The sequence below is a fragment of the Colias philodice genome, chromosome 16 (genome assembly GCF_061535455.1).
Source record: "Colias philodice isolate Cphi_HAF_F1 chromosome 16, ilColPhil1 Martin Lab GWU primary, whole genome shotgun sequence".
In the NCBI taxonomy this organism is placed as follows: domain Eukaryota; kingdom Metazoa; phylum Arthropoda; class Insecta; order Lepidoptera; family Pieridae; genus Colias; species Colias philodice.
The window spans coordinates 7178545-7198410 of record NC_143101.1 but is presented as its reverse complement, the minus strand read 5'-3'; the positions used below and the strand labels follow the sequence as shown (position 1 = coordinate 7198410).

The window sequence follows — 19866 nt, the reverse complement described above, 5'->3', positions numbered from 1 at the left end:
TGAATAATAAACGACAACCGGCGATTGTTTCCAATTATAAAAAAAGATATCTTTTTTTATTTTACCGAGCTTGAGTTTTAAATGAAAAGGAAATAAATTATGCATTAATTATTCTTTTTGTTCGTAGATAATTTATACATTAACGAGTTTCATGGAAGGATAATATTTACTCAATATTTAAAAAAAATGTCGTTCTTAATTGACTGTTGAATAATAAATATAATCGCTTGTATATTTTGTAGGAGTTTTCTTCATGAAACGTTTTATATTAAAGTTGAGTGAATACTGAATCCGATACGTACTGTATATTTGTGTGTATTGAAAAATTGTATGTTAGTTTAATAATTTCATAATAAAATATATAATATTAGTGGTGAATGGCCATTGTTGTCAACATAGTCAATATCCACTGAGACAATCACTATTTTCCTAGTGGAACGATTTAATAACATTTTAATGTGTTTTCAAGAGGATTCGAGAATTGTTAAGATTTACAATTCAAACGAGAGCATAGCCGCGGGCAAAAACTGAGCATACCCACTAACATTCGAGAGAAATCTTTTCCCGTACATATTATATATTCGCTTTACTTATTCCAGAATGTCATCGAATCATACGGCCGCTTTCCTCTGGCGGGGATCGGAAATCACGGTCGTGCTCGTTAAATTGACGTTAAAAGGCGCCTTCACCGCATTGGTAGAGCTTGAAAACGTTTTTGAAAAGTTTATTGATAAAAGCATTCATATTTATTCTACCACAGATAACTAAATGGTTTTTATTTCGAAGTGTTTTATTTCAGGAACTTGGAGATGGCTTCATATGATGAAAATTTTTAAGCAATATTATAATGAATGAATGCTTGGATAATTATATGAACTGGATGTGGAAAAAGTATCTACATGATGGTAACTATATTATCTACATCTAGTTATATCTAAGTGCCTTATGAGCTACCTACCTTACCTATTTTCTCAGTTCTAAAAACGCCCATAAATTCTACACTGAAACGTACAACATTAAACTTCCCAAAAAAATAAAATAAAACACGACACTACAATCTACACGACAGTAAGTTTCATCTACGTAACTTAAACTATTGTATAAAAAGTATAAATTCACGTATTTTACCGCTAACATAAAAGCTAGTATTGTATTATCTGTGACTAGCGGTCCGCCCCGGCTTCGCCCGTGGTACATATTTCGCAATAAAAGTTAGCCTATGTTCTTTCTCAGGGTCTAAAGATTATCTGTGCCAAATTTCATCAAAATCGGTCCAGTAGTTTATGCGTGAAAACCATACATACATACATACATACAAACCTTTCTTCTTTATAATATTAGTATAGATATACCTAACTAATAAACAAAAAAAGTGGTGTAAAACAAAGCTTCCTACAGATAAGCTGGTAGGGCCCGGCTTATCTCGATGTATCCTATCTGTCCTACAGCCTGTTGACACGAAAACTTACTCTAGTCATAGAATAAATTGCTCTAGTTTTAACGAACCGTGTTTTAGTTGGGCTAGTTTATTGGGAAGGGGATATCATGATTTCACAACATATAGGAAAGTATTGAATGTGCTATAAGGTATTTGGAATGTAGGTATAAAGATATAACAAGTATGATATAAATATGTACATTGTACATGCTTTATTTTATTTTAAACTAGCTGCGCTGTGCGGTTTCACCAGCGTGGCTCCGCTCCTGTTGGTCTTAGCGTGATGATATATGTATAGCCTTCCTCGATGAATGAGCAACACCGAAAGAATTTTTCAAATCGGAATAGTAGTTTCTGAGATTAGCGCGTTCAAACAAACAAACTTTTCAGTTTTGTAATATTAGTATAGATTGATTTCTAATTTAGCTTTGACTAAATATTTACTGTTCAATAATTACATTTCCCAACAACAAAAGAGGCTCTAGCAATTACTTTTATAAAGGTACTTCATTTTTTTAATATATATATGCACAATTTTGTCAAAGCAATGTAGGTCTCCTTTAAATTGCAACCCTATCACATATTTTTCAACTACCTACGTATGTAGAAAAATATTGCAAAAATCTAGTAAACATATAGAAATATCTATCGTCTGAATCGAGTGTGAAATTAACTGACCACAGTGAATTAGATCCTAATTGATTAAACAGCGTTTGATCAATTTACATTGCAATCGGTCTCCGTTCTCAGGTGTGCGTGATGAATGTCCCTCTGGTATGTGACATTGTTTCTACAATTTTTAAGTTTTACTCGAATTCAATTTTACAAAAAAAATTGAGGATTGTTATTAAAAAAACATTTGAAAAATTATGGTACATAGCTTTTATTTATTGTTGACAATATTCAAGTTATTGTTTAAATTATAACACTTGATGTTTAATTTGAAGAGGTAATAAAGAGTTCAATAGAACTATTTTTTCTATTATTAATTTTATGATTCATACAGAAGAATATCCTTTTAATATCATAACCGTATTGTAGGTATATAACTAATTCGCTGAGATTTATTATATTACATGCGCTGAGTCTAATGAAAATTACTAATTAATGTTTCATAATTTATTGGTTAACGTACGTTCTTTTGCTCTACTCTTTAAGGCTTCTATAATATATTATAAGTAATATTAAAATGAGAGGAAAAATGAGCTTGTAGCAACCCATACAAAAACGAATAATACGGTAATCATGAAATGTTTGTTTATTTTTACATTAATTAATGTTATTTTTCTTTCAGTTACACCGAATTATTTTCGTCATATGTTTGTCTTCTATCATATCCTGCTCCACAGTACGAGATTTCAACATGCCAAAAGAAGTTTATATTACAAATTGGGGAGATTACCACTTACCCAAGCCCGTCCCTACCGATAAAATGAAACAAATATTGAAAATCATTTCACAATTCAAAACTCTACAATATTGCCCATTTCCAAATAAACTAAGGTGTCAGACTGAACCCGTAAAAAGTACAATTGCAAAAATAATTGATGACGTCTTGAATAAAAAAGAATTTAAAAGTAGAACCAAGACTGAAACACACACTAGAAATAAAGTGCTCAAAAATAATGACTATAATGATGAAGAACTTCATGTAGAAGTTTTGGATCCTTAAAGAAGTACCAAATTCTACCCTAGTACATATAAATAAGTAGGTACCCAGAATATCTTATATAATCTTTTGCATTAGTCATATAAGTATATAGTTTAAGTTCATCCAATAAACTTTGGTGAATTTATAAAAACCTGCTCAACATCTCTTTGAAGAATATCCCTATTCCTATTATTATAGAATACATTATCTGTTTACATCAACATAGAATGCCCAATACTCTTCTAAAAGTTATATGGTAATACAGCACAGGTAATAGTGAATATTAAATGCTAACCGTGATTTTCATATACATTTTATAGAATCTTCTTCAACACATTCCACTTTCCAGGTATTCCGATTTTATACCATTTATCGAGGGCCGACGACTTTATTAAATTCTATCGCTATCACCCAGCATTTAGCGTATAAGAAGGGTCCAAGGTTGTGACAAAAATGTTCACGTGAATAATAGACCTTTAGTTCAATCAGTTCAATCATCGATCTACTTATTGATCAAATTGCGATAAGTTCCAGTTGCTACGAACTTGAACTACATTATGACTTTTTCATTTTATTTTATTTATTTGCCAAAAATACAGCTGCATAAAATATTATCGATGAAATTAATGTCCATTTAGATAAAAAAAATTCATAGCTTATTATTATTAAGATATTTCTTAGTTATAGAGAGACTAATAATCTCTCACGTTGTGCTTAATTTATATAAGCTTCTTGCTATTAATCTTAACCAGATAATATTTTCCGTCAAAGACTCTTTGATGTAGTAATAGTGAACATTGCTTTGATCGCTAATCCGACAAAACAGTAATATGAAGCTACTATACGTTATTCCATTACTTACCAGAAATTCGTTTAATGTGCAACTGTGTGGCGAAGTTATTGCCCATTTGGGACACATAGCTGTCTTTCTTGCTGGAGAGTTGAATGCTGAACCCGTCAGATTCCAAAGACGCTCTGGGTGCTCTAGCGGCCTGAACAGCTTTGTTCTGGCAGACTGGTGTAGGAGCGACCTTGGCTAGCGCGGCTTCTTGAGAGCCTGTGCTGTCGCGGCGACGGCTTTTATGGTCCAAAAGCATGCTTGGTGTACATCCCATTTTGTTACATTGGCACTACACTTTGGCACTAGCACTTTCACACTTTGATCGCATTGTTCTTGCCTGTAACAAGAAGAAATACACTTAATACATTTTTGTCTTGAAATTGCTTTGAAATTTACATATTTAAAAAAAATGTATGTGATACAGCTTATTAAGGTAAAGTGAGTTTTCATGCAGTATAATTATTTAAACCTAAGACAATAAGTACAAACATTTAAAACTTCCTGAAGAAGTAAGGATAACCGAGGATATCGTTTATAAAAAAAATAGCTTTCTAATATCATTATAGAGCCAATTTCCCTATGTGTTTGATAACTAAATAAATAACCATTAATTTTAAACCACAATAGAAATTAACTACTTTATATGTTTATCTTAAATCCAGTTAACCGATCCAAATCAATCAGTCTAATAATTGAAAGTTACACAATGTCGGAAACTAATAATGAAACAGTAATTTGGGTTCTTTCAAATAATAATTAATTATGTTTGTAAAGGTATAGACAAAACTGAAACAAATGTATTCATTTTGGGATTGAAAGGAGGTATAATACTATGTATTGGTATTATTCGGTACGGTATTCAGCACGGTAATGCCACTATGTTTATATTTAATATTTTCTCTTATTATGACAACGTGGCAATTTTCAAGAATAGAAATTTAAGGGCCGGCGCCCACTGCCGGCACGGCGTGGCATGGCTGGGCAGAGGATTTTATTACTAATGAAGTTATTTTGAATCTTATTTCAATCAGTTTAGAATTCAAGTTACTTTATTTCGATGCCACGATGCCGCGACGTATCGCAGGATGCTGCAGCATGACGCGGCACGCCGCAGGATGCGGCGGCATGACGTGTCTTGCTTTGGGGTCGAGGAATTATGATTGCTAGGTAGTTGAAATAAGGTTGAAACTTATGCAGCATTAGTGGGGCTTTTAGCAGGATGCCACGGCATGCCGCGGGATGCCATTGCACGCCGCGGGATGCTCTGCCGTGCCATGCCGTGCCGTGCCGGCAGTGGGCGCCGGCCCTAAAGTAAACTTGATTGAACAATAGTTATGCATCAATATACATATAAAACGTGTACCATATAATTTATTATGAAAATACCAGGAAAAATATTCAACATTGCATTCCGGTAAAAGGTCTGTCAATCTTTTCCTGTGTTGTAATTTCCTTAAAAATTTGCGATGCTTGTCAAGCTTTCTTACACATCTTCAAAGTAAAAATAAATTCTAATGATATCGAATAAGAAAATATTAATAATGCGTCATTGTTTTAAATATAATAAAATACCATTATTGAAACCTCAAATGAAAATAAGTACCTACACATGACAACATTACTTTAAAAGTTCCATTTTTTTAAATATATTAATGTCCCTATATTAGTAATTTACCGTACTTCATACTTAATTCAGAAAGAACAATGCCCATTTTTCACCTGAACATGTATAGAAATGAAACAAATCTTAAAATTTAGCTTATTTTATTGTGAACTCATTACGCTTATCATTTTTTTATCAGAGACGTAGGAAAAAAAGATTTTTGTTATTTTTCTAAACTCGTACAAACTTCTTAAAAAATGAAATTATGGTTTTTGAACGTTATCTGTAGAGTTGCTACGTTCCGTTTTACTTGCTGGCGAGTGACGACTGGAGACTGACTTTTACTATTTTAACTAGTTTTATTACTGTTTGTTATATTTTAAGTACCTAATTCTTTTACCTAAATAGTAAAATATTATGAACATTTATTAAAGTCAAGTAAAAAATAATACGAACATTATCAGTTTACGTTTAATTATGATGATGATAGAGTGAAACGGATTGTTTTGACGTTTGACAGCCGCCTGTCATATTCGAATCGGCGCAGTCTCTTTCGTTTTGCGTTTGTGTCTCGTTAATAGGTAGAATTAATAGGTAGAATGATATAATTAATTAACTTTTAAATACCTATTTGGTACATATGTACTGCCTACATATTTCCATAGCTATTTGTGTTGATAATTTGCCCGCGACAATTCCTAACCTACAAAGTAGTAATTCGTATTTTTTAAAATTCCTGGCGTTTAACTGGTAAAAGTGAAAACAGGGAATTATTCCCTAATCAAGCACGCAGTATTCCTGCTATACTTGCGGTCTATACATAAACTTTCTTTATCAGGTTTTCAAATGTATGGAAGGTGGGCATTGTCCTTTCATCAACCGCCGCGTTGTTAAATCGAAAAGTTACATAAAAGTTTTGAAATTATTAGTTTCCTTATATTCTGCAAGCTTTGTTCAATTCTTTTGTCCGACTTATAGTTAAATTAGTTTGTGAATAATACGTATTACCTATATGAAGCTTTCTATCTGACTGCTATATATTTGTGATAACATATATACAAATATTATAAAGCTGAAGAGTTTGTTTATTTGAACGCACTAATCTCGGGAACTACTGGTTCGATTTGAAAAATTATTTCGGTGTTAGATAGCCCATTTATCGGGGAAGGTTATAATATCATCACGCTAAGACCACCAGGAGTAGAGCCACGGGGGTGAAACCGCGCGGAGCAGCTAGTATTTTATAAAGTTAAATGAGCGTTAACAAAACATTCTGATATTTCGACACACAAATGTGTCTGTATTATTAGTACAAATTGACTGGAACTACTAAAAATACACCTACACTGCACTAAAATATCATTGTTCATTCGCTTATTAGTAATGCTATAAATTTGTCCATAAATGTAGGCTTTGAAATTCATAAGTTTATAAAAACAATTTGCCCATGCCCCATAGAGCATACCCGATTCAGAAGTTTTGATAAATTACCGATTATTGGTAAAAGGAGTGCTATTTTAGTTATTTTTCTTAGACTTGGATCACTCGATCCGAAGGGTTCAAAAACTGTTCGACATTTTTACTGGAGACACTTTTACCGAGATTTTTACTGGAAATTTCCATAGATGAGAGCGAATATATTTCCAATTATTCTCCAGAATTTGCTAAAAAAGTCACTCTACGAAAAGGTCACTCTAATTTCACAAAGCATATTGCCTGGCGATCCTTTGCTTTATTGAAAAATTCGGATAAAAATCGAACGTGAGAACAATTGAAAGCATTTGAATTAAAAACACGTCTAAAAACCAATTCACTCAGACTGGAAAACGTTGATATAGATCAAGTATTACCTGAATAATGTGTGATGGACTTGTCAAGTCAAATGAAATTGACTTTGAGTAGGGACAGCGTGGAATATTTGAGACTTTTGGTATCACGTTGCCCCTAGCAACGGTAATGGTGGTACCTAGCAACAGGAGTACTTTTCCTAACGTATTCTACACACACATATAGACGTTTTATTATATTTGTTACAGGGATTTAGGGAAATAACATTGACAATGTTTATTTTGCAAAATGTCTTACGGATTGAGAGCGTCGGTCGCTTTTTGGTGGAAATTTTCCTCGTACAATTTCAAGCTAAAAATATAATTTCAATTTGTTTTTGTGAATAATATTTTTTTTGTCAATTCTGGCAAAATTTATTTTCAGTTATATGTATTATAATTTTTAATGAAAATTATATAAAGTAATCCTTACCTAATTAATATTAAGTCAATAATAACCATTATTTGATATTATTTCTCAATGTTATTGCTCTACGTAAATAAAACTAAGTCTAATTTAAAATTGCATTTAGCTGGGTTCAGCAGTTCAACTTTAATACACTTGGCTAACTCTTTAATAACTTGAAGATTCCAAACTCTGCATATTTATATTGAAGTTACATATAAAATAAAACCCTCACAGTAATAGCGGACGTCTAGACGTACTTCTAAATTGGTGTAATTTTGAATAGATATTATCAAATTGAGTATGAATTTGATGCATATAAAATTTTGAAGAAGAATTTTCTTTATTTCTTAAAAATTTAAAAAGAACTTCGCTCGGGTGGGTTTCAGTTAATTGAGCAAGATGATACTTTTATCCCCATAATACTTTCCTCTTTCCTAATGTATTTTCTAGTTTGACAAAAATTCAAACAAACTTCCTCGGGAATCTTTTTTCTTATAAGGAGTAACGAATACAAAAAAAATGTTGTGTGGTTTTATGAAACCACGGTAGAAGTGAAACTGTGCGAACGGTTCCGAACACTGCTTTGTGTAGCGCATACACGCGACATGCGCTACACAGACCAAAAAGTTTGAGACGATGTAATAAAAGTTTCACTTTAAAAATAAAAGTAAATCAACAGTGAACAGTGTAATTCAACTAAACCATAGGACAATATTAAGTGCTTTGCTCCTAATTGCACACACGTTCCAGTACTAACGCGGATCTATAGGTGTCTATAGCATACAGTTACCTAGCAGTACAGGAGTGGCGCGACATGTTTACCGTCTCGATTGATAGGCAATATTCCCCATTGCTTTTGATTTACTGCTCCACATCAAACAGCGTTCTTAAGTGACCTAATGTAAGAACCGTTACTTCGAGCATAAAGGAAATTAATGGCTCGGTTTATGTCTTAGAATCTGCTTTCTGTTATAACCACGATTATTATTATATTATATGGCACAAGTGCCTGATAAAATACTTTGTATCACCTCGTAATATCGTGGAGAGTATGAGAACAAAATGTGGAAGGAATATTCCTACGATTATACGACTTATTTTTATGTTTTGATACAAATATTATTATATCTATTGTTATACACGAAATGATCACAACTAGATGGTTCGTACAGTTTTAGATAGATAGTACAGGAAACGCACAAAAATGTCCGTGATATTCATAATATTTTGTTCCATTATACACCAAAATACCATTTCAAAAAAAATGTATTAGTACTAGAAATTCGCTTTTAAAACTGCAACCACTCGGCAAACTCTAATGGGTTTCAATCATTTTATAAATTTCCAAGCGCAGAGCAGCTGTGGCTTACAGCATGCATGTACCCTTTATATTCGAGCTTTTTGATCGAGAACTATTCTATATTGTTGCTTTGAAAATCTTTTCCATATAAAACGTAAAAGCTTAGAGTATTATATTTATCGAGGTAATTTTCTCTTTAAGTTAGGCTTTATTGCTCTTACTACGTACTTTATGTAGCCGTTGACTGTGTTAGAGTCTACCTTGTGTTCCGCTAAGATAATTTAATTCCTTAATCTATACAGTAATGTAAGATTTCATATAGTATATAGTCTTCCTAATCAAAGTAATTGTATTTATTGATATTTGATACTTTCTTGTGTAGTTGTATGACTCTATCTATCAATAAATATATTTATAGTATCGATAGTGTTACCTACTACATATTAAGTATTCTGTGGTGTCGATAAAAATAATTTCCATCGCTGAAATTTTAATACGTACATCGAAGCTGATTTATATTATACATGTAACAAGGAAAATCAGGAGAAGGCTTAATAACTTTTCTAATTTCTTCGAAGAAAACATTTCACGATTAACATTGCTACACAATTTGTTGGCAAACAACATCATTTATCCACGTGTAATAAATTCATCGATCTTGTATCTGTGACATCTATGTATGAAAAGGTTTGCTTTTAGAATATTAATATTGGCTGTAGGTCCCTATTCTTTCCACACCAGTCTCAAGAAGATGTCTCATGTCATTAAAAAAAATATGTGCTTCTCTTCAGCATTTGTCTTATCAATTAATAACTAACTAGCTGCGCTCCGCGGTTTCACCCGCGTGGCTCCGCTCTTATAGTCTTAGCGTGATGATAATTGCACACACACCACCTATAGCCTTCCTCGATGAATGGGCTATCTAGCACGGAAAGAATTTTTGAAACCAGACCAGTAGTTCCTGATATTAGCGCGTTCAAACAAACAAACTTTTCAGCTTTATAATATTAGTATAGATTTATGGTATGTGACCTCGTGTTCATCATGCAATGCTTCGACAGATAGAAATCAACACTTCTAAATTCTCTATAATTTCTGACAATGAGCCAAGAAAGTCTTTATTTTGAACATTAGATTGAAATAATTAGAAGCTAAAGCACGAATACTGCACGAAGTAGTTACCTATACAGTTTTATTTCAAAGCATGAAGCAAGATCGTTCAAAGCTACTGAAAATTATATTTGTAATTTTTTACCAAAATTCTCCACGAAAGAAACATTATTTTAAATCGTTATATTCGAAAACTTATTTACTGAACATAGTTAATTAACTAATATAATAAAATAAGTTTTGATAGCACAAAATAATGAATCTAAATTCTTATAAAGCCTGCGAGCAATCTTCAATGTGAGCATTGAACCTCGATTTTTAGTTGTAAAAAAGAATAATTTGGAAAATCCAAAAGTGCACGCCTCATAATTTTTTTTAAATAAATATTTATTAATTATTATTTTTGTTTATTTAATAACAATTAAACCACATCGAATTAGACCCTGAAAAATGAAAGGGTTCTATTCCTGAGCATACTCAAGCGTAAGAGAAAAAAAAAGACTCGATTAGTAAAGTATTTCGGTCGCTATCGTGTTAACAAGAAAAAGGATCCGCACATACAGACACACGGACGTCCAAGACAGAACTTTTTTAAACTGTTTTTTAACTAGTTTAAATAACAAAAATGACATCAAAAATATCATGAACGTTAAAAATAGTGTTTTTTCTTAATATGTGTGTGTATGTATTATCTTACAAGTGCAATGTATGATACATAAAGACATTTTAAGGCTTATACATGCGCTAATAACCTTGACCATACTTGACGGATCTCAAACCTCTCCCGCTGCACCTTCTTTTTTCCTCGCATTTTGTATTTAAAAAGATACTAATCAGTGAAACAAAATATCCTCGTCAGGGACTGTTGTGTAACTGATAATTTATTAAACATAAAATTTTCAGAGCTCTAAGTCAGCAGGTTACGAAGTTTATAGAGTATTTGCGGAAAAATCGATGACCACGGCACATTTTTTTTCTAGAAATCTATTAACTTTGGAAAAAAGTCCTCGCGAGCAATTAAAGATCAAAGACCATCCTATTTTATATATTTTTTTCGGTATTGTGCTTTATGTTGTACCAGACTTTATAGAGGTTGAACATAGTCGAAATTGCCGGGTAACGCCTTAAGTTTGGAAAATCAGATGTTTTGCGCGAAGTGACAGTAGTACCCACCTCAACGCTTCGCTTATGAGGCGTGCAATAGACAAATGGCCCTAATACAGATCAGTCGCATAACCTTTGTACATTTGCTAACATTGTGGCACCTTAAGAATTCAATCAAGTGATCGGCGTCGAGTGGTTTTCAAACGTGCTGCGAAAGCAATTAGATGTCTATAAAAATAGTTTTAAACCGCTCTCGAGAGCTTACGTTTCCTTTGGTAAATTGAATTGTAAATAATTATGTGGTGTTATTTAATATTATGTAATAGAATTCGAGATTGGAATTGAAAATTAATATTTTTCATAATTGATAGAAATTACTTTGCGTGAGAGGAATTAATTTGGAGCTTTGTTAAATAAAACCTATTTAATAAAACTTAAAGCTTACCAAATTATATATTGACACACTAGCTTTCCGCCCGCGGCTTCGCCCGCATTTTCTAAGAAAAACCCGCATAATTCCCGTTCCCGTGGGATTTCCGGGATAAAACCTATCCTATGTGTTAATCCAAGTTACCTTCTATATGTGTACTAAATTTCATTGTAATCGGTTCAGTAGTTTTTACGTGAAAGAGTAACAAACATCCATACATCCATACTTACAAACTTTCGCCTTTATAATAGTAGTAGGATGATAGCCGCGAGGCTGTTGAACTAATAATTAATAATAATTTTAGAACATAAAACGAAACAATTTATTTTTGAATGTTCAAAACTGACTAGGTACTAGAGGTCCGCGCCGCAGTCCAAAAGCCCAGCGGCGGCGCGCCGGGTGCGGCACCCGGCGCGGCGCGGCGTCGCCGGCGTGGGCTAGTTATTTTTAAAGTTATTAGGGGGTGGGCGGGCAGTAGAAAAATCTCTCTTTAAGTTTAATAAAAAAAATATTTTTATTAAAATCAAGTAGCTTAACTATTTAGTGATGAACATGATAATTATAAACATTGCCAATAATTTTATTGGCAATGTTATGTCAGAGCAAGCAAAGGAGCAGGTGGGCCACCTGATGTTGAGTGGTCACCACCGCCCATAAACACCTGTAACACTTCTAGTGTTACAGGTGCTTTGCCGGCCTTTTATGGACAAATAAGCTCTTTTCTTGAAGGCCCCAATGTCGTAGTTGTTCGGGAACACCGCAGGTGGCAAATCGTTCCATAGTTTCACCGTACGCGGAAGGAAGTTGCGGGTGAAGCGGACAGTGGTGGAGCGCCAACCATCCAGATGGTGCGGATGGAACTGGTTTTTACGGCGTGTGGTCCAGTGGTGGAACTGTGCGGCTGGTAAAAGGTGGAACAATTCCTCAGAGCACTCCCCATACTAGATTCTGTACAGTATACAGAGAGACGCAACGTCTCTTCGCACTGACAGTGGATCGAGCCTATCGGAAAGCCTACGGTCATCGACAATTCGAGCTGCTCGACGTTGGATGCGGTCAAGAGGAAGGAGTTTATACTGTGGGGCTCCAGCCCAGAGATGAGAACAGTACTCCATATGCGGTCGCACCTGAGCCTTGTACAGCTGAAGTCGGTGGGCCGGCTTGAAGTACTGTCTCGATCTACTGAGCATACCAAGTTTTTTCGAGGCTAATTTAGCCTTCGCTTCCAAATGACTGCGGAATTGAACGTCACTCGAGATTTCAATTCCGAGGATTCCGATATATTAAGGGGAGTACTTTTAAACCAATGTTCTACGACAAATGGGGTCTTTTTAGCGGTGAACGCGCAAACCTGTGTCTTTAGGGGATTGAACTCGACAAGATTAAGTTCGCCCCAATCCGACACTTCTTGGAAAGAAGACTCGACTTCAGACACAAGTTTGTTTCGACTCTCATTGAGGCTTTCCTTTGAGGTGGGATAATCGATATATCGATATAGTACATCGATATAGTAGACATTGTCTACTATATCGATGCGACGTTGCCGTGTTGTAGACAACAACGCGTGCGTGACACATGGTTCGCGCGCAAAATTTGAACTCGGCGCCAATTTTTCTGTGACCCGGCGGCGGCGGCGGCGCGCCGGGGTCTCTCGGCGGCGGCACGCCGGCGTGGCGCGGACCTCTACTAGGTACTATGTTTGGTGTATGATGTGTATTGGAAGATATAATACGTGTCATAACAAACATAGATTGAATAGAATTTCTGAACGGTATGATCAAATTACTGACGTCACTAGTTCTTCAGGTAATACTATACCTACAGGTTATACAGGTAATAATTGACAGATTTATAACAATATCTAACAAGGTAACAGAATGAAGAGTCGATGTAAATGAGTTACAATAGACGTATTGTTTGGAGCTAGTCAACGAAGCTGGCAGCTAATTCACTTAGTTGAAATAATAGTTGGACTACCTGGTAATAGATTTTCCTAGTACTCCCTTTTATAAGTGGTTTATTTTAAAATTCAAGGTAATATGGGAAATGAAGAAGCGAAGAAATTTCTGGGAACAATATTTTTAAAGATTAAGTAATGTTTCTAGCTAACTAAATAAGGTTTTGATATTGCATTCAATAAGCGGACATACAAGAGTCAAGAAGCTTCTTTCCTACATTTATTTGAGTAAAATAACGGTATTTTAGAAGTCATGCTTGAAAATGAATAAACATTCCCAAATACATATCAAAGTAAAATTCGTTCTAATTGTGTAAAGCAGTTTTAGATACATTTTTAAAGTATTGTGTTAATTACCAACTCTTCTGATAAAACATCTAAACATAACCCCATCACAATGACTTGCACCAATTTTCTTACATAAATTGTGGTGTATCTTTCTAACAAACTTCCATGGCCTGAAGCCCTTAGGGATAACATAGCCACAAAATTGATATTTCGAGTTTCTCTTACCGTCCGTTTTATTATTTCCCTTTGAGACATTTACCGGGCATCTTAATACATTTTTAATTAGCTTAATTAATGAAATCTTAACGTTTATCTAAGGCTTTTTGGTATAGATGTCGATATATACAATGGCTGAATGATTAATATTTCTTGATATTTTTACAGGTAGATATTCTAAATTATTACTACGCAGGAATAATATCTACCCAGAAAATATTTTTTGTAAAAGAAACGGATAAATCAAATTCATATTCAAGCCTATCGTGAAAAAAGAAAACACTTCAATAAAAATAAATGAAATAATTTTTTATGTATTTTCAATTCAGAGAAGGATTCTTAAAACAGGAAAAAACTCAGTTGTAAGAGTTGCTTGTTTTAACAGTTTAAGGAGTTCGGTTTAAATTTTAATTTTTAAAATACAGAAGTAAGAAATCATAATACCCACTTACAATGTTTATTAAGGTCCTAAATTATTACGTTTTCCATATGGATGAAAATTGTCTGATTATAAATACACTATTAATAGTATATCTAGTATTATAATAAATTATCTGTGATATTAATTAATTTTACCATGGATTATAAATATTATTCAGCTCGTTAAAATGAACCATTATTCAAATAGTAATGATGCTAAAGCATGAATTTAAGACATTAAAATTGGCTTCATTAAATTTTACAAGCCTGTAATACAACGGGATAAGGTTTATAATTGTTTAAAAATGCAAATTTACTCGAAGAAACAGTGGAATATCCTGTAAAATACGACCAAAGATCTACAATTTATAAGTAAAGTAATTTGCGCTTCTGTGAATGTGGGGAGGATAAAGCTTTAATTGGAAGGCGGTGACCACAGACATGTATCAAGATAGACTAAGCGAGTGTATGTACTTCCCGTGTCCAAACTAAGATTATGAAACTTACTTGACGCTGGCCTACACTCAGTCCGCGCTTGCAGTTCGCCAAGGAAAGACGTGAAGCTGAATAAAGTAAAATGCCGAATTACGCCGTTATAAACTGTAGAAACTCCACAGCTGTGAGTGGCCGAGTTAGCAGAGATGTTTCCTTCCACCGGTAAGTAATTTTCTAATCAGAATATGCACTATTTATTTTAAAATCAAATAAAGAATATCTGTGGAAAACGATCGTGACAAACACGGATACCAAATCATACGAAATGATTCGGAATACATTGCGGCTTTTACTTGGCACGGTAAAGATCGAGTCGTATGATAACAAGCAATGAATAGCGTCTTCTCATTTTTCTGTTCTCATTTTTCTGTCCAATTTTGTGGTTAGTGATGTTCATTTGATGCAACAGTTCTCGATTCTAATCGATTTTATAATCGAACAGAAAAATGATAATTTGAAGGAGCAATTTTTCAGAAAAAAAGGCATAGATTTTTTTTGTCATTTAATACGACTTGACCTAGAACTTTTAAGTATTTTAATACAAAGGTACTAAAAATAAATATTATGACATGGACGCCATTAGTTAAAGTGTCATCTTGGGAGTTTTTTAAGAAAACTCCTTATTGCTTAGACTATGTTTGTTTTTTCAGTTTTCCAAGTAACCCGAACATAAAAGAAAAATGGATTGATGCAACGGGACATAAAGATTGATTGATTGACAGTTTCATTACTTTCTTTCGATGGCCTCTCTAGTACGTAGTTCACGGTAACTCAATGGGCATATGTAAGAAAAAGCTAAAACACATTAGTTTACTTGTTAGAATATTAAAAGGTTTATAAATTTATTTTATCATTCCTTTGTCTATGGTAATTATCATTTTTCTGTCTTGAATCGATTTAGTAATCGATTAAGTTTCATTTATTTAATTACCTCTTAGACATAGATCTAGTTTGATCTGATTTCTTTCGATTTACTTCGATGGGATAGGACGATACTAGAATCGCCGCGCGAGTGGCGTCCTAATCGATTTAGCGTAAAATGAAATTACCATCACTAAAAAGCGCTCGTGACGTCATAACGCGTCAAGGTCAGTACAAAAAATATGACACGCTTGGTTTTCATACAGATCGCGGTACTTGCGTAGTCTATCTATGTGATATGTCTGTGGCGGTGACTAAACAGTTTTGATATATTTTGTAATCTTTAGTTGGGGTGATATCAAGTGATATCGAACTTGGACTTTCTGATATGGTCACATGTCAAATCCACAGAAACATTTATTTGGCAAAAGTTTTCTTATTTTTAAATACGTAACTAAATACCCAAGTACAAAATAAATTGTTCTTAAAATATAATTAACTATGTAGTTGTGCTTAAATGATAGACAATATATTTCATGTAATCTTAATTGTTTAATTTTTAAACAGACTCTTACTTAAATATAAATTACTCGATATACACTACTCATACACTTTTTTATTTCATTTACCTAACTATTAACCAAAAACAAACAATTCCATTACAGATAAAGCTTATTTTCGCATAAACATGTATACAATTGAGACAGTGATATGGAACATATACTTTCATTGTAGGAACATTAACCTTTCATGAAGACATACGCAATACACGAGACGGGCTAGGCGGAGAGCTTAACAGAAAATAATATCCTTTGATCTTAAATTGATATTTAAAAGTATGTAATTTTAATATTTTTATTTTCCTTTCAATTTAACTAATCGGTTCGTTTACCTTATTTTCTTTGAGATACGATGAGATGTATGTAACCCTTGTAAGTAAATATGTTTTTAGAAACACAACGTGGGCATATCGTGAATACGATATTAGTGTTGGAGTTGAGTCAATAAGATTTTAGGTGTGTACATAAATTAATCCAGTGTATAATGTGAAATAAAAAAAAAATTAAATATTCTACGCAGGAAATGTACAACATAATATAATAAATCTTTTAAAAGGCTGACTTGTATAAATCAAAATTATTAAATGAAAAAAGCAACGTTGCGTTGTTTGAGGGAAATAAAAAGCATCAGTTCAAAATATCATGTTGCGTATTTTTGTGTAAAAATTTTCCGTTAAAATGAACGTTGTTGATGAAAAATATAAATAACGCACGTTATACAAATTTATGAATTGAAATATGATATTATATTAGAGAATAATCTCTCTATAGGTATAATCTCTCTAATAAATAACAAACATCTAAAAGGAGAAATACAAAATGAAAAGTTATTGAATGCGGCTTTTCTCTTAATATTTGCATTCAGCTCTTTATTGTTCTTTGACTAGCTATTCTAGCCAGAGACAATGATAGTCCAACCAATTCATTTGCATTTACACCCACAGATAAATATGAGGTAAGCACTATCATCACTGGTCTCAAAAATACGAATGCTTCGGGACATGACAATATACCCACACCTATAATTCAGACTTTCAAAGATATTCTTTCGGAACCTATAGCCCACTTGTGTAACTTAAGCCTCTCAAGCGGAAAATTTCCTGATGTATTCAAGAAAGCCATAGTTTGCCCAATATATAAAACCGGGGACAAAGCTCTTCCTTCAAACTATAGACCAATATCATTGCTTTGCACCCTTTCCAAAATACTAGAAAAATGCGTCAATAAAAGACTCATGAGATACCTGGAGTCACATAAATTACTTCACTCTAACCAATTTGGCTTCAGAAGCGCCAAGTCTACTGAAGACGCAACCTTACGAGTAACATCAATGGTCACCTCGTATCTTGACTCGAATAAGAAATGTATTGGGGTCTCTCTTGATTTACAGAAAGCCTTTGACACAGTTTCTATACCTATTCTGCTAAGTAGGCTGGAAAATGTAGGTGTTAGAGGTATTGCCAAAGACTGGTTCCAAAGCTATCTTAGCGATAGAACCCAAAGAGTAAGAGTTGACAACAATCTTAGTGCAGAGTATAAGTGTACGTACGGAGTACCGCAGGGCAGTACGTTAGGACCTACTCTGTTCTTGATTTATGTCAACGAATTATGTAAACTCAATATTGGATGTGGACAAGTTACTATGTTTGCTGATGACACTGTTGTTCTCTTTAATGCAAAGACTTGGTCTGAAGCCATTGATAGAACTGAAAATGGACTTCGATGCATAAGCAAATGGTTAGAAAACAGTCTATTGACTTTAAATACGGGGAAAACTAATTATATTTGCTTTAGCAAAACCTCATCTATGCAGCCAAGGGGGAACGTCAATGTTAAATTACATATCTTTCCATGTAACCGCCATAACAAATCTAGCGTATGCTCTTGCCCAATACTGAATAGGACCGTCAATATGAAATACCTGGGTATCTGGATTGATGAGAAACTAAACTGGAAAGAACAAATTATTAGCACGTCGAGCAGGCTCAGACAACTTATAGTTATTTTTAAAACCCTAAGAGACATTGCAACCCAAGAGTTAATTATTAGAACATACAAAGCACTGGGTGAATGTGTGATCTCATATTGTATTGTTAACTGGGGTGGAGCTGCGAAAACATACATGATACAAGTAGAACGTGCGCTTAGAGCTCTGCTCAAAGTATCGCTCAAACTACCGTTCCAATTTCCAACATCGCTGCTATTCAAGAGGGCTAATGTATTGAGTGTTCGTAAGATTTTTGTGCTTCAAATAATTAAACGGTTTCACCGCACTGAGGTACCGAAAAATAATAATCCCTTGAATACTAAAAGAACCTATCGTGTACCAGTACCTTACACTAAGACTCGTTTTGCACAAAGGCAGTTTTATTATCTAGCACCCATTCTTTATAATCGTTTCAGTTTATATATTAAAAATGCTTTTGCTCTCACTAATCATAAAATATTACAAAAACTAAAAGAATGGCTTTTACCACTCGATTATTCTGAAATAGAGCACCTTTTAATGCCCACATATACAAAATAATTACCAAATATACCTATAAATTATTTTATTTTATTTTTTTATTTTCTTTAATTTTATTTATCTACCTATAATGATAAGTTTAAAATATGTTGTTTTTTTTTTTTTTTTTAACTATATCAGCTTTCTTTTATGTTTTAAAAACGACATTGGAACACATTCACACACATACATACGCACATACAAACACACACACACACACACACACACACACACACACACACACACACACACACACACACACACACACACACACACACTACTTGCACTACGTCTTCAAAATACACTTTTTTTTAATCTTTAATTACTTCGTTTATTATAAATGATACTAATCAAATAATTATTTTAATTGTATTAATTATTTTAATTGTATTAATTATTTAATTGCTAAACAGTAAATATTGTGGAACTAAATATTATGTTATGAAATGTAAATTGTTTTAAATATTTTAATTTATTAATTTTTTTTTTAAATATTATGATTTATAAATTTTCTTCTTGTGTCAACTTTAAGTAAAATTTTCTTTGTAACTAATTACTATTTTAATGTATTTTATTGAACTATTCTAATGTATTGTATCGGGAAGGCACAGACTCCTGAAACACAGCGAAAGCTATAAAAGGAGTCTGGGGTCTATATTTTGATGTAAGGAACCTTGTTCAATAAATGATTTTTATTTATTTTATTTATTTTATTTATTAAGGTCTGTAATATGAGACGCTTTGTTATTAATATCAAGCACAAATTCAATATTGAAACTCAAGTTATATTTTGATATAGATTAAGTTTCACGAAACTTCTCTATTTTAAACAAAATTGTGTACCAATATTT

At 33.2% G+C, this 19866-nt stretch overlaps 1 protein-coding gene across 2 annotated transcripts in view; it reads right to left on the bottom strand.

Moving 5' to 3' along the window:
• Nucleotides 1-19866, bottom strand: part of Pde8 (phosphodiesterase 8) — a 156741-nt gene that overhangs the window by 114959 nt on the left and 21916 nt on the right. For both annotated transcript variants that reach the window (XM_089704805.1, XM_089704804.1), the window contains exon 2: nucleotides 3952-4267. In XM_089704805.1, the coding sequence (XP_089560931.1) occupies nucleotides 3952-4204 (253 nt within the window). In that variant the 5' untranslated portion in view covers nucleotides 4205-4267. The remainder of the gene's footprint in view (nucleotides 1-3951; nucleotides 4268-19866) is intronic.